General features: G+C 46.4%; 8 protein-coding genes across 8 annotated transcripts; 5 read left to right on the top strand and 3 right to left on the bottom strand.

Moving 5' to 3' along the window:
* Nucleotides 1-1,083: 1,083 nt before the first annotated feature.
* On the bottom strand, nucleotides 1,084-2,436 carry AGABI2DRAFT_177131 (hypothetical protein; the record flags this gene model as incomplete). The annotated part of the gene is made up of 6 exons (XM_006458970.1): nucleotides 1,084-1,812; nucleotides 1,870-2,010; nucleotides 2,061-2,153; nucleotides 2,213-2,293; nucleotides 2,349-2,356; nucleotides 2,421-2,436. 6 exons carry the CDS (start codon nucleotides 2,434-2,436, stop codon nucleotides 1,246-1,248), a joined length of 906 nt encoding a protein of 301 aa, XP_006459033.1. The 3' UTR covers nucleotides 1,084-1,245.
* A 428-nt stretch (nucleotides 2,437-2,864) lies between these two features.
* Nucleotides 2,865-5,173, top strand: AGABI2DRAFT_200957 (hypothetical protein). The gene is made up of 10 exons (XM_006458969.1): nucleotides 2,865-3,237; nucleotides 3,263-3,344; nucleotides 3,394-3,580; nucleotides 3,632-3,762; nucleotides 3,816-3,954; nucleotides 4,003-4,179; nucleotides 4,235-4,416; nucleotides 4,472-4,635; nucleotides 4,687-4,930; nucleotides 4,984-5,173. Exons 1-10 carry the CDS (start codon nucleotides 3,021-3,023, stop codon nucleotides 5,090-5,092), a joined length of 1,632 nt encoding a protein of 543 aa, XP_006459032.1. The 5' UTR covers nucleotides 2,865-3,020; the 3' UTR covers nucleotides 5,093-5,173.
* A 35-nt stretch (nucleotides 5,174-5,208) lies between these two features.
* On the top strand, nucleotides 5,209-7,851 carry AGABI2DRAFT_191111 (hypothetical protein). The gene is made up of 7 exons (XM_006458968.1): nucleotides 5,209-5,328; nucleotides 5,545-5,763; nucleotides 5,832-6,116; nucleotides 6,187-6,293; nucleotides 6,371-6,436; nucleotides 6,503-6,579; nucleotides 6,637-7,851. The coding sequence occupies exons 2-7, from the start codon at nucleotides 5,683-5,685 to the stop codon at nucleotides 7,005-7,007; spliced, it is 987 nt and encodes a 328-aa protein (XP_006459031.1). The 5' UTR covers nucleotides 5,209-5,328; nucleotides 5,545-5,682; the 3' UTR covers nucleotides 7,008-7,851.
* A 2,020-nt stretch (nucleotides 7,852-9,871) lies between these two features.
* On the top strand, nucleotides 9,872-10,145 carry AGABI2DRAFT_191110 (hypothetical protein). Its single transcript, XM_006458967.1, has one exon. It carries the CDS (start codon nucleotides 9,885-9,887, stop codon nucleotides 10,062-10,064), a length of 180 nt encoding a protein of 59 aa, XP_006459030.1. The 5' UTR covers nucleotides 9,872-9,884; the 3' UTR covers nucleotides 10,065-10,145.
* A 465-nt stretch (nucleotides 10,146-10,610) lies between these two features.
* Nucleotides 10,611-11,506, top strand: AGABI2DRAFT_200955 (hypothetical protein; the record flags this gene model as incomplete). Its single annotated transcript, XM_006458966.1, has 2 exons — nucleotides 10,611-10,746; nucleotides 10,811-11,506. Exons 1-2 carry the CDS (start codon nucleotides 10,633-10,635, stop codon nucleotides 11,504-11,506), a joined length of 810 nt encoding a protein of 269 aa, XP_006459029.1. The 5' UTR covers nucleotides 10,611-10,632.
* On the top strand, nucleotides 11,501-12,367 carry AGABI2DRAFT_134571 (hypothetical protein). The gene is made up of 2 exons (XM_006458965.1): nucleotides 11,501-11,561; nucleotides 11,617-12,367. Exon 2 carries the CDS (start codon nucleotides 11,878-11,880, stop codon nucleotides 12,046-12,048), a length of 171 nt encoding a protein of 56 aa, XP_006459028.1. The 5' UTR covers nucleotides 11,501-11,561; nucleotides 11,617-11,877; the 3' UTR covers nucleotides 12,049-12,367.
* A 960-nt stretch (nucleotides 12,368-13,327) lies between these two features.
* AGABI2DRAFT_191107 (hypothetical protein) lies at nucleotides 13,328-14,455 on the bottom strand. Its single transcript, XM_006458964.1, has 3 exons — nucleotides 14,073-14,455; nucleotides 13,636-14,026; nucleotides 13,328-13,576 (listed from the first exon to the last, which is right to left on the bottom strand). Exons 1-2 carry the CDS (start codon nucleotides 14,422-14,424, stop codon nucleotides 13,674-13,676), a joined length of 705 nt encoding a protein of 234 aa, XP_006459027.1. The 5' UTR covers nucleotides 14,425-14,455; the 3' UTR covers nucleotides 13,328-13,576; nucleotides 13,636-13,673.
* Nucleotides 14,456-15,737: 1,282 nt separating this feature from the next.
* On the bottom strand, nucleotides 15,738-18,972 carry AGABI2DRAFT_183828 (urease). Its single transcript, XM_006458963.1, has 10 exons — nucleotides 18,869-18,972; nucleotides 18,584-18,807; nucleotides 17,876-18,512; nucleotides 17,795-17,828; nucleotides 17,638-17,747; nucleotides 17,103-17,585; nucleotides 17,000-17,045; nucleotides 16,778-16,947; nucleotides 16,432-16,727; nucleotides 15,738-16,367 (listed from the first exon to the last, which is right to left on the bottom strand). The coding sequence occupies exons 1-10, from the start codon at nucleotides 18,911-18,913 to the stop codon at nucleotides 15,896-15,898; spliced, it is 2,517 nt and encodes an 838-aa protein (XP_006459026.1). The 5' UTR covers nucleotides 18,914-18,972; the 3' UTR covers nucleotides 15,738-15,895.
* Nucleotides 18,973-20,136: the final 1,164 nt, after the last annotated feature.

The following is a 20,136-nucleotide window of genomic DNA, read 5'->3' as shown; positions in this document are numbered from 1 at the left end:
CCAAAAGTCCGTGTCATTGTTCTCGGCGTCAATATCGGTACCTTTCCCTCTCATTCCGTCATCTGTAGCGAAAGTAACAACTAAATTTAGATGCGGTCAACATGAACACGTTTGATATGAGGGCCAATTAGTCATGACGCAATTAGTCCCGTAAGGGCCGTGGTACCCAACCACCTGTTGCAAAGAATTACTCAAAAATTACCACAGGACTTCTTAGAAGTTGGTTCGTAGGAGGTATATCCGCCGAGGATCAACTCTTCGAAAACTTTGGTGGTATCAGGGCTGCCTAGAAGTATGGTTGGCGAACTCTTCCATGAAGTCAGTACTTTGCGCTTAACACTCTTCAACCGACCTCCTGCCGAGCACGCCGCAAATTGGATGATTCTAGTACTTGTCTATTGATTTCAAGGCTGCGGTTAATGAGGCCGCAAATTCGTAACACCCTTTAAGAGGTTGCACCCTTGATGGTGAAAGTAAGGGAGAGGTCCTCCCACATGGAGTGCCTATGAAGTACTTGAATAACCGGGGTACATTCGTAAGTTATCTGCCCTTCAGAAGCTTCAATACTCGCATCTAATATCTGACCCCTCGGGCTGTGAAATTACGCATGCTCATTTTACAGTCACCGAATATCTAAGCCTAACCTTGCTGTGAGACTCAAGAGCCCGCTAGCGCCTTCCTCTACTTGCCCGGGCGACAACACGACGATGTCTGGGGACTGGCACCATGACTGAATCAAGTATAACGGGCGTCGGCCAGGCCACCCTTGTGCACTCGCGTCATGTCCCCCAGCATGCAAAGTTCAAGGTCTCTCCAACCTCCAGGATGGATGACAATGGGAAGCTCGGGGTCCCACCCCGTCTGTAATTCTTGTCTTTTGACTGGTTATAGTGCAGCGCAGACTGTGATCGTGCGGCGCGTAATAAAACTCAATACAAAAAAAAGGTATACCGGGTTTATGAAGGTTTGAATGACCCAGGCTCTTTCTTACCTTCTTCTTTTAGCTCTTTCGATTAAAGAAAAGACATCAAATACTTGTTCAATGTTCAAGTCGATCTTGTACATTCGAGCGAGGAATCATATCAAAGGTTCCGCATTATAATTGATCAAGATAGCGGGCGAAGATGTTGGAGAGCACGCTCCCTACTACGATACAAACATTCATCTATGTTGGCCTTCCCATCACCCAGTAAAGATTTTCCAAAATTACAAGATGCTCAACGAGAAATGGCATCATCCGAATGATTACTTGGACTGACCGAAAAAATACTCCTTGAAATGCTTTACCACAACCACAAAATCCATCTCCTCGATTCCTCCAGGCGGCGGGTAACGTTTCATCATCTTTTTCAAGAGCATTTCGATCTCCCTCTCTTGCTGACACGAAATATTGATCAAATATTCTACGTTGCGACAGCCATAAGCCATGAAGGATGGAAGGAGATACCGCAAATCAGGATTACAAGTCCCGAGAAACTCGGCAACATCATTGATGCATGCTTCAGGCTTTCTGGCGTTATAGCGATCGATCAAAGTGGAATATGGAGAATGGGCAAGCGCATCTGACGAGGACGTTGATGGTACTGGTGGAGGAGCTCTCAAGGCAGCTCTTTCGTCACTAGTTCCACTTCCAGACGCGTTGGGGGCCGCGGCACGTCGAATGTGGGTCGAAGTCGAAGGACCTGGTGTCCTTGACTTTCGTCTCGACCCTGGTGGGTCAGGAGAAGATACGAGTCGATACGTGGCTGCCCGTACACTTGCCTTTTTCACACCTTTGGCCGAGGGAGGTGTGGACAAAGAAGGATTAGTTGTCTAATGAAAAACAAACGTTAGGTCATGACAAAAGAGTTGATTGGGATGGGTACTGACCTTCTTTTCTTTCGCCCGTTGAGCGAATCGATAGGCTTTAAAACATTGTCCGCAATAAATGAGAATGGCTTTCATTCTTTGTCTCCGCACCGCCGACGGTAATGTTGGGTCCTGAAGGACGTCAGGGAACTCTTGACCCATCTATTTCACATTAGTATACAAAACTGAGTCAATATCGGTAGCAGACGAACCTTGGCCGAGAATTCTGCAATCTTTTCATTTTCTTGGCGGTCATACGATTCATGAGGATTGAAGATCTGATGAGAGATTTCTCTAACCCTATCCTGCAGAGGGAGGACATAAATATCGATCTCCCAAACGAACCGATGTTAGGGGATCGTACTCGCAGATTCAAGAAAAGTTGGCAGTCTTCTTGTAAACCGAGGGCTGCGGCGAGGTCACTTTTATTGAGATAAGAGGAATTCTGTTCCAAATCAAGACCAAATGTCGGAAATTGAGCTTATTTCAGTTGCACTTACCGGTTTTTCTAAAGCGGTCAAGTCAACAGGTTCTTAGTGGAAAACGAGTGGGGATGCTCGCCAGAAACTCACTGCTACCCATGGGCATGGACTCAAGGAAGAGAGTGTCAGGATTAGATAATAAATCGCCGCATGTTGATGTGCAGAGATGAAATAACAGTGTTAGGGGTGTGACTAAAGTATTTCGGCTCGTACTGATTAATTCGAATGTCAAGTGCGGGAAGTTTTGTCGTAGTACTTATATAATGATGGTTATGTCGATGAGTGATTTCTACGATTGGCAGGGCCGACAACATACACTGCACAGGATACAGTTTTAATTCGAAAGCCGAGATATACCATGTGCACCAGAAAACCTGTAAATGGCAAGTCTTGATGCAGCCTGGTAATTTACATAAATCATTGTATGTCACTCTCACCGCCATCGTCTTCATGGCTTCGGAACCAGAACTAACTCTCGCAGAACCGTTGGAGGCTGACATCTCCGATTTTCTGTATCCTTCAGTCTATCTCGATCCCCCGGGCTCGCAAACTAGTCTAGCTGTGTCAAGTCCAAGTTCACTGAGCTTGAGCGAGAATTTCAACGACAGCCCACCTCCTCAACCGAGGAATCCTGGACTTGAAGGGCGACAGCTTCTTAACAGAGTGTCATCACCTTCATCTCCGTCTCTAATGACCACGACTTCGTTTTCGGTCGCCGAACGGTTGAAACAGACTCATCCAGGTCTTCCGAGGTCGGTTTCTTTACCGAGAGTAGATCAGGTTGAGGTGAAGCAAAGAAAGAAGGTGGTGGATGTGGATAACATCTCTCTTGATCCGGACGTGGTCAAGAAATTGAGGAGATGGATTATGGGTGTTGCAATAGGCGAGCCTCCCTTGTTCCTCTCTTGTCGACAAATCTGACCGCTCTCTAGTCGAATTCGACCTTGACCATGGGCCTGTGGTGGATGCTATTGTACCACCACTGTTCTTTTTGCCTTCCGAGTCAAACAACATGTGTGCCAATCACCCTTGGACGTTGAACCTTAAGCTGACCTCTGTTCAGTGCTTTTTCAGCATTCCCTGATTCTCCGCAATTTGATCAAGGATCACAATGTCATTCTTTTTGTTTACGCGAACAATTATCTTCAGCCTATGATACTAAACGACCAGCTACGGTTGACGGATATATTTATGGATTTTCTCATTTTACGCAGAAGCGAGACAAGGCTTCGAAACGAGGTTACTTACAGGTATCTATCCATTTCCTCTTCGTGGCTGTCACGTCGTTGACTTTCATCTAGCGCTCCGTTGTCATCCTTACTCAACACCAATACCCAGCGTTTTTTACTTCCCTAGTACACATTTTTGGACCTCTGTTCCTCGAGCATGGATCACCGATGCTGGAAGCAGCATGTCATAACATCGCTACATGGTACGACTCTACTTCCGGGTTTTGTTGCGTCGGGCCAATGATGAGAAGAGCAGGTCCGATCCTAAACCGGGAGAAACTCTAGAACTAGGCTTCCTTGGGATGGTCATCAATGTGGAGATACCACACACGATTGATCAATTTCAATTGACAGAGACGTCTTCGTTCAATGAAAAGTATGACCCCAAACTACATGTGGGTCATTTATAGTTTCAGTCATGCCTTTGCTGATCAGAGTATCAGGTTTTAGCCTCCTCTGCGCCATTTTTCCCGCCCCCATTGCTTTTATTTGAGTCGTGTTTGCCCAATCTATGGTCGATATGGGAATGTCTTGTACTTTCTGAACCGTTGCTTATTTTTGGACAATCGGCTGCACAGACAAGTCAGGCGGTATGGTGGTTAAGAGATTTATTACGGCCCGTGAGTTGTGGTATCTTCTTCAGAACCATCCAATCCATCTCAATCCTCCTTCCTTATTCAGGTCCCCCTTGCTGGCGACATACGCCCGTATTTTACGCTCCAGGATAATGACCATGCGACGTTGGTGAACAGGTTACCTCCGAAGGCAGGATTGATACTTGGAGTCACAAATCCTTTCTTTGAAAAGTCATGTTCTCATTGGCCACACGTCCTCAGTTTAGGGAGTCGAAAAGGAGGGTATGTATAATAACGATTGTGGATTTTTTGCGAAAAGTCATTGAGAACCACTTAGATCGCCTAATGTGCGGCCCTCGGCCTCACCTCTTGCGGGCCCTAACGGGAACTCAGCCGGACCAGCACCTGGATGGAAGACCAAAACCCACAGACGATATATATCCAAAGACCATACGTTGCTGAAAGAACTAGAATCAGCTATTCGAGGGAACGATCGGCAAAGTGAGTGCATGGTTCTTTCGTTCAATTGCTTTGACAAACCACCGAATACAGAGCTTCGCGCGTCGTTCGCCCTTCGTCGTCATTTTTGCTCTCGCACTGCCGATCTAATTGCTCCGCTTGCAAGATACCTTAATACCTTGATACCCTCACCCCACGAGGTGGCCGAAGCTCGATCCTCGAAGGATTGTCTCCGCCTTAAACCGTTTAGTCACACGAGTTTTTTCGTTTCGCTCAAGAAGAATGGCTGCACTTTACCTTTCAAATCGACTGCCAAACGGGTGCAGTTTTATGAAAGGTACGTCTTGGCGTTTGAAGTACAAGGCATGGCTGATGTTTCTAACACCGTAGGTGGCTCAAATCGCCGAGTTTTGGAGTGTGGCTTGCCCATCAGGAGTCGATTGTCCAGACTATTCTAAACACGCCTGTTAATCTTACTACTACGCCGACCTTGTCGTGAGAGGACGGCCGTTGTAACTGTAATATGCTAGTATGTTCGTTGTGTGTATATGAGCGCAAATAAGGACAAATACTGGACCATACAAATACTGCGTTGAGCTATCGTCATCTCTTTCTTTCTTAGCGACCACCACCTCCGCTGCTCCCATCTTGCTCGTATCGTTTCTGTTTCTCCGTCCCCTATTATCTGTGTCCACTGAACCTCCTGTAACGCTCTCTGTACCATACTTTGCACCTGTAAGATCCCTTTTTCCTCTTCTGCGCTGAAATTTGCCGATCCAGACTTTTGTGGTTTTTCCAAACGGATGTGCCTGTATGATGGGAAAATTGGGATCTCTCTATAACACCATGCGTATTGCCTGTCCTCTCTTTGCATCCCTTTTTGTGTCTCCCTCGTCCACCTCTCATTGTCGTCGATTACTCAAATACGTGTTTGTGTTTCTTTACTTGCAGAGCAAAAATATTCTCATCCTCTCTTCTTGAAAAAAACCCGAAGTGTCTGAACTGCCTGCCTCTCCCCCCTAGAAATTTGGCTCGTTATAAGTGCATTGCTCTCAGTCCACCCGCCAAGCCCCTCCAACGTTGTTCAGTATGACAAGTCCAGTAGAAGGCGATTTTGATATCTACGGCGAGGAAGAGGCCTTTCAGGCGGGCGAACAGCACCAGGATGAGGTGCGTGAACTGCTCTCTGATAATCATGTCGTGATTCATCTCGTTAACGTTGTGTCCTGCACTTTTAGGAACTTGAATCTTTTGAGGATCTTCCCATAGAGGAAGAGAAAGTTTCGACAGTCACTTCTCAGGTTGAACCTGCTACAGGTGATAAACGACCGCGCGAGGCTGATGACTCGGAAATGCAGCAGCAACATCCGAATCAACCTCCTGCATCGCGTTCTTTCCAGAGCGCTTCCTCTTCTGGTGGAAGTCAAAGTGCATATGGTGGGAACAATGTGGTTGGTATGCAGCCCATTGGAAACGTCGCTGGACAAAGTCATGACGCGTTGTATGTCGGGGATCTACAATGGGTTCGTGTTCGTTTGTTGGCTCCTTGATAAGATGTATGCTGAAATGTTGTAATGTTTCTTGAACTGATAGTGGACAACGGATGAGGATTTGCGTCAAGTGGCCTTGACTATCGGTATAACGATTGATCACAAGGATATCACATTCTCAGAACACAAGGTCAATGGAAAGAGTAAAGGGTGCGGTTCATATTCACAGCTGTATTTCATGTCTCTTACGACTTGTTGTATTTATGCGCGTCCGGCTTCTCTTATAGAATCGCATATGTTGAGTGTCACGATCATAATGCTGCTTTAGCATTCAAGAATTGGTTCGATAGCAAGTGAGTAATGCAATCATCCCCATTTATGCGTGGTGCAATGATTGATGATGGCTATACGCCTTGCAGTGAATTTCAAAATAGACGAGCAACGGCAACTTTGACGAGTGCAGCTCAAGGCAATCCGTTCCGCACGCTCCCGAAAGGTAAACATCTCTTCCACTTACCTCTCACCGGTTCGGAGCTAAGGTGTCCTTAAATAGAACCTCCTCCACGAGAAACTCGCGGCCAGGTGCAACAAACTGTTGGTGGTGGCGGCAGTATGGGTCGTGGTGGATCCAGTGGTGGTTACCGTGGTGGAGGTGGAGGCGGCGGAGGTGGTATGAGTGGTATGGGTATGATGAGAGGCGGTATGATGGGTAATCCAATGGCTAACATGGGTATGAACATGGGTGTGCCTAATATGATGGGTATGGGTATGCCTGGGATGGGTATGCAGGGTATGGGTATGAATGGCGGAGGGGGTGGCGGAGGATTTGTCGGTCGTGGTGGTGGAGGATTTGGTGGCGGACGTGGAATGTCTGGTCAAAGAGGAAGAGGAGGGATGATGAATAGTATGGGTACGAATTTCTAATTTTCTTTTTCGTTGTCGCTTTTTTTTTATCTTCTGTTTGGCCCCCGTGGTTACTATCTCGTTTTCCTCTTTTACCCTTCCGGCCGCTCGTGGCGTACCATCACCGCTGTGTTGCCTTTCCAGTTCGCTTCCTCTTGTATTTTTATCCCTCTTTTCTCTTTGTTGTGCATGTTTGTGCCGGTCCCTGACTTACTGTCTGTTTCTTATATATCGCTGTCGCTCCATCACCTCCCTGCACGCTTGCATTTATGTGTTTCTGTTACAAACACAAAATCTTGCACATGTCATGCTATCGTGTCTCGCGAAATTATTGCAAATTTTGTTGTTTTCTATCCCGCTCTCTCTCGAAAACGGCGATGGTGCTTGCCATGTAATGAACTCCGAACGCAACTTGATATCGGTTCGACTCTCTGCAAAATGGTCTGACAACTATTTTCCTTGTTCTCTCTCATGCAGGTGGAGGGCAAATGGGTAGAGGGGGTGGTGGGGCGGGGACGCCAGGTCATTTTAATCCCGCGTTTATGGTTCAAGGCGGTGGTGGGCATCAAGGACAGGATGGGTCGAGGAAGAGGTCTAGGACGGATGTTGGACAGTAGATCTGGCGAATCGCTTTTTCGTGGAAGGAAAGAATCAAGGTCACCGAATATCAGTGCTGCTTTTATTCTTTCTTATTCTTTCTTTTTTTCATCTTGCCTCTGTTTACGGAATCTTATCCCCAGGTTGATTTTTCCGATGGTAATTGACGAATTGAAAAGAAACATTGTTTCCTTTTTCTTTTTCCTGCGCTTATGTATATACTATATATATATGGTTGGGTGTATAGAATGAATATTAATGCTGCAGTCTGATGTATCGCTGTCTTGTGTATTGCAATATAACTAGGCACGCGAAGCCTTATCACTTACGAGTTCAGGTAGAAACGGCCTTTCGTTCTCGGTGTCGTACACTTCCTGCTCCCGCTTAATATCTTCCCTAGGACCACCAGTGGACTTCAATCACTGCGCGCATAAGTTACTACTCCGCACGGCATAAATCAGGAAAAAAGGAATACCTATCGCCGCAGAGGAAGCCAAAGATCCAGCTTGCCGCCTGAACTTGAATATCATACCTCCGCGCACGTGACCAGTGGTCCAGGGAGTTGGATGCTAAGTTGGCCTCTCATTTTATGCTTCCTTTATACCTTCTGTCCCCAGCGCACGGCGCACGGCGCGCCATATATTCCATGCTCGAATTGTGAGCAGGCGTATGGCCCGTGCAATGAGCGCCGCAAGAAGATTCCCCTGATTGCCCCAAGCGAACTAAGGCTAGGTGACTTGTGAGCCGGTATTCGTGATGAAAATAGCCCAGCCAATGTTGAAGCGCTTTGAAGTCTCACAGGTACGTACTCGATGGCCTCGGTATATGTTTTCCTACCTGTTCCTTGCTAACTAAGCCAATGGCTTTTGATATTTTCTTTCTTTGATTGGTGTCTTTCGATTCTTGGCTTGGACGTATACTCACGGAATAAATAGATTTCAGTCTTAGGTCTCACGCTTTCCCCAATGGACAAGCTTATGGCTTCCCCGCTTTCGTCATAACAGGTCGTAATGGTGCAATGTATCTTCAATGTTACCTTGAGTGTTGCAATGACTTCGACGCCAGGCCGCAGGGGTGAGAGCAAATGATGGGAACCACACACTCTTTTTAGGCCAATGTTTCTATTTACACTTCACTCTCAATCACTCTCCATTTTGATATCCTATACAGTTTTCTCGGCCACTTTTGCCGAAGTATATATACCAGTTCAGACTTTCAAATCCACCGGAGGAATTAACACGACTTCGTTCACACGGAGCATTAATTCAACACGTACTACATCAGACTACGTCTCATCTAGTTGATATCGTGCAAGCAAGTCTCCCTATTCTCATTTACTCTGAGTCTGAGACTGATATGTTGATTTTAAGTGTCTAACAGAGACAAGGTCATGTCGATCGAAAACCCATGGCTTCCATAATTTCTCACCGTATAGACAGTATCTTTCGCAGGTAGATCCTGTGTTGAACCCCATACCGGAAAATATCCGCAGCATGATCAAGGTAAGAATATCCGACCGTATCACCGACTTGGACATTACGACTCAGTAATCTTATGCCGTTGTTGTGTCGGCATAGCGTTTAGTGAAAGGGTTCGTCGATAAGCAGTTTGATCCTAACCAGACATACGAGGAGCAAAATATTAGCCTTAAGTCGTTACTCCATAGCCGCGTAAGTCCAGCTTTCTACTTCCGTCTCCGCTTTCTCGAACCGTAAACAACTCATTGATCAATACATTCTAGATTTGCGCGTCAAACTCCAATTTATTTACCGGACATTCGAAAAATGATTGTGCTATTCAACAGTTCGCTAGAGACTATTTCATCTTCAACCACCGAAGATATCATTTGCAACGTTCTGCGAACAGGAAGCTCCAATTTGTCCGTCATTGCGCTCACTCCCGAGCCAGATCGCGTCACCCCTCTACTCCTACCACCGCTGTCGAGAATACATCGGTGACTCCCCCAACTCGACAGGTTCAGGTAAGTTAAACCCGCAAAAGGGGAAATTATCCTGCACCTGACATCATGGAAAGGATCCCCCTGGCCCATCCGCGCGCACGTCCAATAAAGAAAAAGGACCTAAGATTAACCCGTTGCTCAGGCTTTTTACCACCGTGAAAAAGGATACCCAGCAGAGGCTTGCCATGCCTCAGTCTCTCCGACCTGAGAAGCGGGGCTCTATACCATGGGTATCTCCACCGTCACTCAATCCTACTACTTTACCCAAGTATCGCATAAACGAAGTCGAGGCTTTCCTGAAAAGTTGTTTCCCCGATATGCGGCACTTACTCAACCAATTCATGGATTATGGAATTTTGAACCGACAATACCTCTCGGTGATAGCAGGATGGCCGCCTGAAAAAATCGATCAACTTCTCAGGGAAATAGGGACCTCGACGGTGTTCAATGATTTGGGGCCAACGGAGATGGATATCAAAATCTTGATCAAACATTTCAAGGATTATTTCAATGCGAAGTGAGATACAATTTGTATGTAGTTCGCAAATGGCTGGACTGCCATATAGTATGATGCGCGTGTTTGTAGGCAAATGTCTCCGTCTAATGTTCAAGCTAAAAATAAAGAATTCTGATGTATTAACTATTAAGGCTATCCTTCTTTATACTTCACAGGTGATCTCGTCTTTCTGCTGTTTCTGACCTTTTCTGACGGGATCTGAATTCGGATTAAGGCGACTCCGACGCGTGCAGTGCTGAATCTAATTTTGCGTAGCTTCACGGTAGGATGTGAGTTTTGTTGCTGGTAACTTAGCCAGCCGATCCATGCCAGTTATCAATGGCAGCGCAGCAGCACCGACACTAGCAATTCCTGGTAAGATCACACCGGTCCTCGATTATAAGGCGATGCAATATCGCTCCGAAGCATTACGCCGACATTGCGTTTCAGGGGCTGTGCCATGACGTTGCTGCGGACTCTCCGCTCTCCGCACTGCCACAAGCCGTTTGTTTACATTGTAAGTTTTAAGTAACAGGTAAGCGTAAACCCCTCAAGCCCCATTTCCTCTTCTTCCCACTACTCATTCCCTTCGAATGGCTACTTATGTCGGAAAGGCAGCCAGTAAACATTTTGCCAAACGATTTGCGCCACCCGATCCTTATTACGAAACCTATTCTGATGAGAAAGGAAAACACAAGCAGAGGAAGGTTCGTGATATGGTTCATGCAAATTGCTTTCGCGCACTCGTGCTCACTATTAATGACTGTATAGCGTGCTCTTCCTCCGGGCTTATCGAAACGGGATGCCGCCATCCTCCGATCCGTTCGAAAGCGCGCTCATCGCCAAGATGAAGGCATTCGAATTTGCGGATTGACGTTCGGCTGGACTTTTGTCATCGGAATCATTCCCGTCGTTGGCGATGTTGCCAATCTGACTCTCAACCACGTCCTTGTAATTAAAAAAGCCAAGAAAGCAGATATCCCGCCGTCACTTTTGCGTAGCATGGAAGTGCATAACGTGATAAGTACTGGTATGGGAATGATACCAGTCATTGGAGATATATCTGTCGCAATTTACAAACCGAATACCCGTAACGCCGCGATGTTGGAGGAATTTCTGAGGATACGAGGCGAGGAGGCGCTGAGGCTCAATCCCGAAGGTGACGAACGGTCTGGGAATGGAGCACTTAGGTGGCGAAGAGGAAGTTCATGGTTTAGGAGAAATAAAAAGAAGTCAGATCAAGAGAACTCGGCTTCAGCTTCGGGTATGAATACTCCTCCGGGTACTGGGCCAAGCAATTTAAAAGTCGATGGACGTTCTGCCTCGAGAATCTCCTCTACCTCGATCACACATCAGGAACACGGAATCTCTTCAACTGCATCCGAGAATTCGTCAATCAGAGGGAATGGCCGTAAAGATGTCGGGCAAGGTACACGATCAAGGAAGGGGAGGTTTTTCGAACATTAACAAAGTTTTTATGCAGCATTGATGAAGACTGGTACTACTTTTACATTTATGGAACCTTTAATGACATTATCAATTTTTAATCCATTCTCCGTTCGCAATTGCAGACTCACCGTTAGAAAACAAGATAAAGAAAATTCAACCCTAAAAGATAAAACTTGCCAATGCCGTACTCAGTTTTGCGCGCTCCTCCCGCCGTACCGAATAACCTCTTTACTCCATGTTAAGAGATGTGCCTGAAGGAGGATAGAATCGATGACACTTGAGTTAGGTCCCAAGATCGATGACAGTACATCTGTGTTCGAGGTACAAAGGCGACCAACTGCTTTCAAGTATTCTCCATTTTTTACTCCTGCTCGTATGAACGAGTCAAAATGGTGAACCATCGATGGCTTGCAGTTCTCAAGGAACAATTTGACTTCCGAATCGGTTCCACGTTTGATCCGCTCGTTACTGCCGACTCGAGTGCTTGTTTGGGGATCTGCAGTGTCCGCCGGACGCGCTGGACGAGTTGGATTCTGGTACAGGTTCGGAGGTCGTTTTAGTACCGGAGGGAAGTTATCAACATCGATTGGGTTTTCTGGAGAGTTTTGCTCCTCAATTGGCTCTTGGGCTTGTCGCCGGCGTGATCTCGTGCCTGCCGCAACTGGAACATCTACGTTGGCGGTGACCTATTATCAAATTACTTCATCAAGGCAAAGGAAAATGAAGACAACAAAGATTTACAGCTGAGCGATCTACACCCTCAGATCTGGAAGCTTGCCTGAGTTGCCTCCGAAGATAATACCTCCGATGGAGGCTGAAGAAAGCGTGTGCAAATTCCAACGATGCTTCCTCGATCGCCCAATCGTTCAGTATGTTGGGATACACTCTCCGTAGCTACCTTTGATCAAAAAAGTCCCAGACGGCGCATAGAATAAGCGTACCTCGACAATTAATTCTGGTACTCTTTGAGGCTGTTCCGTCCATGTTTTCTTAACTCGAAATATTTTCTTGACCGATTCCCCTATCTGATTCTAGGGAGGAAATCAGCATTGGAGATGATGCTTTTCGCGGGGATTACCATGTATTGATCTTGCGCAGTAAATCTTGGTGTTGTCTCTGCTAACGTTCTTCTTATTTGGCGTTCAAAGTAAACTTTTCTTTTGTTAGGGGATTTCGGCACCATGGTAGACCTCCTGGGAGAGGAAGAGATGGATTACCATGCAATATGAACCCGAGAGTATATATATCCCAAATTGAAGACACAACATATGGGAATTCGCTTTACTAACGAGTTCTTACATCCTGATCAGGAGTCTTCGTTAAGAGATGATACTTTGGACGCATGTGGATCACCGCGGCGACCGTGCATGTGATCGTACAATTCTCAGGCGTCTTTCTCTTCTTTCGCGTTTTCTTTCGAATCGAACTGCAAGCTGTCTATTTTTGGATCAGTTCGAAATCAACCAGCGCTCAGAGGTGTTTCCAAAAACAAATTCAGTGATTCTGGATTCACACTCGCTCGAGGACGGTATAAAATTCGAAAATGGTTCCGAGCTGCCTGCAGATATCAGTATCTTTGCTATTGGGCAAGGAGAACTTATCCGATCTATAAGTGCAAAAACTTCTTGACATTCGTTCCTATAAGGCCTCGCCGATGTCTTCTGAAATTCGTCAACTTTGTGGCCCAGATGTGAACAAGAAGCTCAAGCGATTATGGAAATTGAATTCGGAGGGAAGGATCTGCGGCGTTCCAAGTCTATGGATGATGTATGGTACGTCCGAATCCTTTGGCAGTTTGTACGACGGACAAACTGATACCCGTTGTACTGGTCAACGACTCGTATACCAAAAATGCGAGAAAGCGAGGAAGACGTCGGATAATCCGTTATCATTCGGGAATCTATGTTGAGAACCCGTGTTGCATTTCTACATCGCGAACTGGATGATCGGGCGCCTTTCGGTGTCGCGCGCACCCAACAGCTAGAGGAGCTGTTCCGCAATGTCTGCCACTACTACTGACACGGCAGTTACGCCGGCGAGTGCTGGCCCATAATAAGGAGGCGACGTCACAGTAACTTGACATGGTGTCTAATGGAAAGAATCAGAAGAATGTCTAAGGAACAAAGGAGAGGCCAGATACGACTTACACTACGAGTATTGCCTTTTGAAAATCAATCCTCGCTGGTCATGCATCGTCCCCGAACGAAAGCAATTTTTTACTTTCCTTTTTGGGTTTCTTCGCCTTAACTTTCACCTTATCCTTATTCTTGCCAGCATCCTTGCCCTTAGCAATAGGTCCCAATTTCTTGATGCCCATTTGTGAAGTGAGGTCATCCTCCGAGTCAGAATCAGGTTGACTAATTGCCTTGCGCTTAATGGACGTCTTTGTTATGGGTTTCCCGGAAGAGAAAGAGAGGCCTTTTGATTTTGACGAAGAGGGCTTTGTATCATCTTTTGATTTTTTGGTAGCTACTTCCGAGTTGTGTTCTTTGGCTTCGCTGCTATCATTGACTTCTGGGAGGGGCGGCAACCCTTTCGCTATACAATGTTAGCCATGTGAATGCTGAACAATAAATTTGCATACCTTTCCGCTTCACATTTTCCACATCTCTCGCGCTCAGATGCTTCCCTTCTCTTAAAACAACGATTTGTGGCTTTTCGTCGCCCTCTTCGTCCCTCTCATCGTCGTCTCGTTCATCGGCGCTCCCAGGTTGAGATGCTGGTCGCTTTGGTATCGGTGGACGTTTAGGAATTGGTGGTCGTCCGCCACCAACATACTCGAATTCTTCATCCTCATATTGGGGTTCGTCTTCATCTGATGCTACTTCAGGTTTACCAGCGAGACGGTTCTGAAACTTCTGTAGGAATGCAGGAACCTGATGCTGATAGGAGAGCTTAGATGATAGTTGTTGACGAGAGAGCTCTCTTGGAGGCATTTTCGATGTCGACAAAGTCAAAGGTCGGAATGATGATTATTTGGTGGTGTTTATCTAGCATACCTATGATGCAGCCTGCTCGTACGGGAATGAAATAATGTAGATGAGGAATCGCTGAAAAACACCATTTGAGCCGTCACTTTCTCTCCAGCGTAGTAGACATCATCATCGACTTGTACCGAGTGCTCCTTGGAACCATTGATCGCGGCCTCCTGCGTAATTCGCTCCGTCATTCAACGATTCCAAACACGAAAACGTTAAGCCTTGCACCCAATACCTACCTCAATTGTGTTCTTCTTCTGTGCCTTCTTCTTCATATTATCTCTCTGTCTTGAACACAACCTCCGCATATAACTGAAAATGGGCCCTTGTAAAATTCGATTGTATTGTACAATTTCTGGATAAAACTGGCACAGCTAGATGTTTCTTGCTTCAATGCCCGCAGCTGAGGATCTGAAAGGAGACTGAAGTATACCTTATTCCAGGCTTGTTTCTGCTCCTGAGGTTGTTCACACCATTGTTTTTCAACATTAAAATACTCTTTGGCAATTTCGCGGATATTTTCCTGCAAATCATTCACAATTCAAGTCCTATATCCAGTGGATCTTTCAGTTTGAACGTACTGTTAGGGCATAGCACTCGTCCGTAAGTTGTAAATTCTGGAGGGCCTCATAGATTCTCATTTTCAAATGGGCGTCTCGGGGAGGATTGACCATGGAACAGTAAATTGTTGCCTATACACAGCAGCTTCCAACTGGTTCAACTGCTGCAGCAAACTCGGGCATTTCATATTATACTCGAGCAAGTATTATCACATGTTTCTGCGCCGGTAACTTTCCTGCAATAATGTACTTTCGATGCAACATGCGGCCACCCTCGAGGCAACAGAAACTTCTCGGTGAATCTTTACCAGAGAGGAAGGCCTCGTGAATAAACTTTACCCGTTTATGACCCAGTTAAGTCCTGATTGAAAGATCGATGTTCTTCTTAACCGCCGCAATGACACAAAAAGCAGTCATACACCCTTTCGTCGAAGATGGAACAAATTCTTTGACATGAGGAGATGTCCCGTATAACCCGCAGGAATGTACTGAACAGTGACTCCCGGCAGAAATCCCTGTGGTCATGATAAGCACTCTAGATACGAGGTCTATTTCAATTCCTTGGTATTCCGGGTCCGACGATCACCCGCAATATGGAAGGCACAGGGAACTTGTAACAAATAATCGCCATATCATACTATTCACTCTCAACTAGCGTTTAACTCGCAACTTCTTGCTACCGTTCCCAATACACATGTTTGTGTTTGATCATAATGAACCGTTCATCAATTAATCATTCCTCGGGCATGCCAGTGAGTAGTATTCATAAGGGGTCACCTACCTATTGTTCCCGTTTGAGAATTGACCGCGTCTATAATGACTGACGAAACACGCAGAAAAGCTAAAAAGAAATTACAGACCGTACGCTTCTAGAATAGATTATACGGTGTCGCCAAAGCTACCCTCTCTGCAGGCTTTACATCCATTAGTACACCATCAGCACGGACCTCATAACTCTCCGGGTCCACCTTCATCGAAGGGGTCGTATCATTCCACTTCATATCCTTCTTACCAATATCCCTACACCCTCTGACAGCTTCAATCTTCTTTGACAATCCATACGATTCAATCACCCTCGACGTAATCGAAACTTGCGAGACGAAAGCCACAGAATTAAGTGCTGCCGAACCTGGTTTCGCTCCCCACATGGGTTTAGAGTAAAATGGTTGAACAGAGGGTATCGATGCATTCGCGTCTCCGACCTGGGAATATGTTATTACGCCAGCCTTGAGAATCATTTCCGGTTTTGAGCCGAAGTTTTCAGGTTTCCAGAGAACAAGATCTGCGAGTGTGCCTACTGCGACGTGACCGACGAGGTGACTGATGCCATGGGCGATAGCACTTGATTTGGTGACATCCAATGAGTATAGCACTCTTTGTCAGATGAATTGAAAGGGACACATACGGATTGACAGTATACTTGGCAATATAACGTTTGACTCTGGCATTATCTTTCCGACCATCATCGCCGAGATCTGTCAAAGGTCCTCGGACTTCCCTCATCTTACTCGCAGTCCTCCATGTCCGACTAATCACCTCTCCAATACGGCCCATAGCCTGAGAATCGGAGCTTATCATTGAAATCGCACCGATATCGTGCAAAACATCTTCTGCAGCAACTGTCTCCGCCCTGATACGCGACTCCGCAAAATCGAGGTCCTCCGGAATTGATTTATCGAGGTGATGACATACCATAAGCATCTAGTAAAATTTTCATTTCGAGCTAAATAATATGAATGAACTCCACTTACGTCGAGGTGTTCATCAAGCGTATTCTTGGCATACGGACGAGTGGGATTGGTTGATGATGGCAAAACGTTGTTTTGGCCACAAACCACAATGATATCAGGTGCGTGGCCTCCGCCTGCGCCCTCGGTGTGGTAAGTATGGATTGTTCGCCCGCCAAAGGCCTCGATGGTACCTTAGATATAATTAGCTTTGTTTGTTCCTGTCAGGGAATAAGAACCGCTCACTCTCAACAAAACCACTCTCGTTGAGAGTGTCGGTATGAATTGTGACCTAGAAGACATTTGTTATTATAACGCCCCAATGGAAATCCAGTAAAGAGCTGAATACCTGAACGTCATACTTATCTGCAACGTCCAAACAATTCCTGATAGCGGCTGGCGTTGTACCCCAATCCTCATGCAACTTCAAACCTAATGCACCCGCACGTACGATCTCCTCAATTGCCGTCGGGCCAGCATCATTTCCTTTACCCGTAAAACCAAAGTTCATTGGCAAACCGTCTGTAGCCGCTAACATATGTCGCATGTAGAAAGGACTTGGCGTACACGTCGTCGCATTTGTTCCAGCGCTAGGACCAGTTCCACCTCCAATCAATGTAGTCAAACCAGATGCCAGAGCTTCGTCAACCAATTGCGGACAGATAAAGTGTATGTGGGTATCGATTCCACCTGCCGTGATAATGAGCTTTTCTCCGGCGATGACTTCTGTAGATGATCCAATGACGAGAGTGGGATGGATGTTTGACATCACATCGGGATTTCCTGCCTTTCCGATGCCGCATATGAAACCGTTCTTAACACCAATATCTGCCTGTATCGAGCTCACCAATCCATACTGTAGGACCTTAAACTAAAAGGCTTACCTTGTAAATTCCCGACCAGTCTACAATGAGTGCGTTGGTGATTACAAGGTCAAGAGTTTCGTTCGATGAACGATTTGTAGCCTGACCCATGCCCTCTCGGATGACCTTGCCTGTAATACAAGTGAGAACTGCACAGGAAACGTCGAAGACCTCCTACCTCCCCCAAATTTGACTTCGTCGCCATACACGGTCTAAAATACGTTAATAACATGTTACACGACTAGCGGACAAACCTCACCTCGTCATGTTCGACTTCAATCCACAACTCAGTATCGCCTAGCCTTACTCTATCACCCACAGTCGGGCCGTACATCGAAATATACGTCTCCCTTCCAATCTTCGTATCCTCCATCACCTCGAGAGCACCCGGTTCGGCGACATGTGCAAAGTCTCTTCGCAGGATGTCCTCTAGAAGAACTTCACTTCGGAACGTTCCTATGTGTCCAGAAGCCAAACTATTTCCACCCGAAATGACTTTATTTCCAGAAATAGACACGAGAGTGACAGCCTTGGTGTCTCCGGGTTCGAATCGTACAGCAGTTCCAGCAGCGATATCTAGCCTCTTTCCATAAGATTTCAGCCTATCAAATGAAAGAGCGCGATTGGTTTCAATAAAGTGGTAGTGTGAGCCAACTTGAATAGGTCTATCGCCCGTATTAGTTATCCGAAGACGGATTCTCTCTCGACCCTGATTTAAAACGATATCCTCTTGTTTGGGTATGATTGCCCCCGCGGTCTTCTCCGGGAGGTAATCCGAGTCGGGAGCCACTGGGAAATCGTCTTGTGGAGGTATGGGGAGGAAAGAGCCATAGAGTGCAGCTTCGAGATCGCCGTCTTCAGTACAGATGGGTTGGTGCACCGTCACCAAAAAAACTCTGTCACAGGGTAGAACAAAAATGAGCCGGCACTAAGAATGGATTGACGGAGCGGAGGCAAGGAGGCGCACCCATCGAGAAAAGTACCCTCAACTTGAATTTCATGTAACAGCGCTGGAACATCTGGTAGCACATGCCTTCGCCCAAGTATCTTTTTCCCGTGCTGCATCAATTCCGCGACAGAATGCCGACCATCTCGTATTCGCTCTTGAAGAACCGAAGCAATCAAGGCCACAGCCTCTGTCCTATTCAGCTTGACACCTCTTGCAAGTCGCTTTTGCGCAATAAATCCAACCTGAGTTGAGACAGTTTTAGTGTCATTGTTCCTTATCTCGGGCACAGATAAGGAAGCTCACCTGGTGGAGGAGGACTTTGGCCTCTTCGCGCGGGAGGAGACGCATGACCCTTTTCTATTTTCTTTCAGGAGTATGAAAATGGGTCTGAGACAACTGGTAGCAGCAAACAGAGGAACAGTAGCGCTTCCATGTCGGCTTGTTGAAACTTGAATATAAAGATAAGATAAGAACACCCGCCAGACTTGCCGAGAGATAAGGACGAAACTAGGAAAGTTTTCCCTGAGCTCACCTTCGCTGATTTCCCAACCAAAAGGGTGTGTGCGGTCACCGATGACCTGTCTTCCATCCCCTTGGTTTCACTCTTGGTTCGAGACCAGACTTCGGCATAGTAGGAGCAAGTCATTAAGCCATACTGCATACCATACAAGACGACTCTTCGGGAATTCACCGATAAACACGTATCGGAGTGGCAGGGTTTGCTCGAGAACTTCACACCGGTGATTAAGTGGGTATAAATAGGATAGGATAAAGTGTGACTCAGCAGTTCATTCGACGTCGTTCACCTCTTAATGATCATGACGATTCCATCTCCAGTGCAGAACCATGATAAATGCTATCGCAATGCTGGAAGGCACTCAGATATAGAGTGCTGTTGCTCAGGACGCTCAAGGGGAACCCCGCGGGTTCCGAGCACGAGGCTGGGCTCTCTGTCGCGCTCAGTTCTCAGGAGTCAGGGTCTTGACACCGTCGTACCCAGCTACAGATAAGTACGACTTATGTTTCATTAGACGAATTGAACATAAGGACATCTCAAGGAAACACGCCAATTAAATTTGTTTCACGATTGTTGACTCAGTTACAGTTGCACGCTTTGAGCTTTAGTGACTCGACACTCGGACTCAATACTACCACCACTGCACTTAGGTTCTTCCTTACAAAACCTTATCAATTGCTACAGCGACGAATGGACTAAATGATCTCTTAGCAGGCTTGTCTCCACGTGGCTTTGTCTTGAGTGGCCGTTGGCTCACAAAAAGGTATCTCAGGCGAGACAATGGAATCAAATCAGGTGCCAGTCTCTCTGACTCTCTCAACGGGCCGTTGACTATTGTAAAGCATGAATTAGGACACCATTGACTGCCGGATACAGGTCAACATCGATTTCGTCACAAGAACTCAGCGACTCGGGATAGCCAGGCTGAATTTATCCAGGGTCCGATCGTGACAAAGAAACAATCAAAGGTTGATCAAAGGAGTACAATGCGCAGCGACAGACACGCCAGCCGAACGGTCTGATAAACGTCTTTATAAATTTCACTGCTCCATTA

The sequence above is a fragment of the Agaricus bisporus genome (assembly GCF_000300575.1).
Source record: "Agaricus bisporus var. bisporus H97 unplaced genomic scaffold AGABI2scaffold_3, whole genome shotgun sequence".
In the NCBI taxonomy this organism is placed as follows: Eukaryota; Fungi; Basidiomycota; class Agaricomycetes; order Agaricales; family Agaricaceae; genus Agaricus; species Agaricus bisporus.
This window is presented reverse-complemented; position numbering and strand designations above follow the sequence as displayed.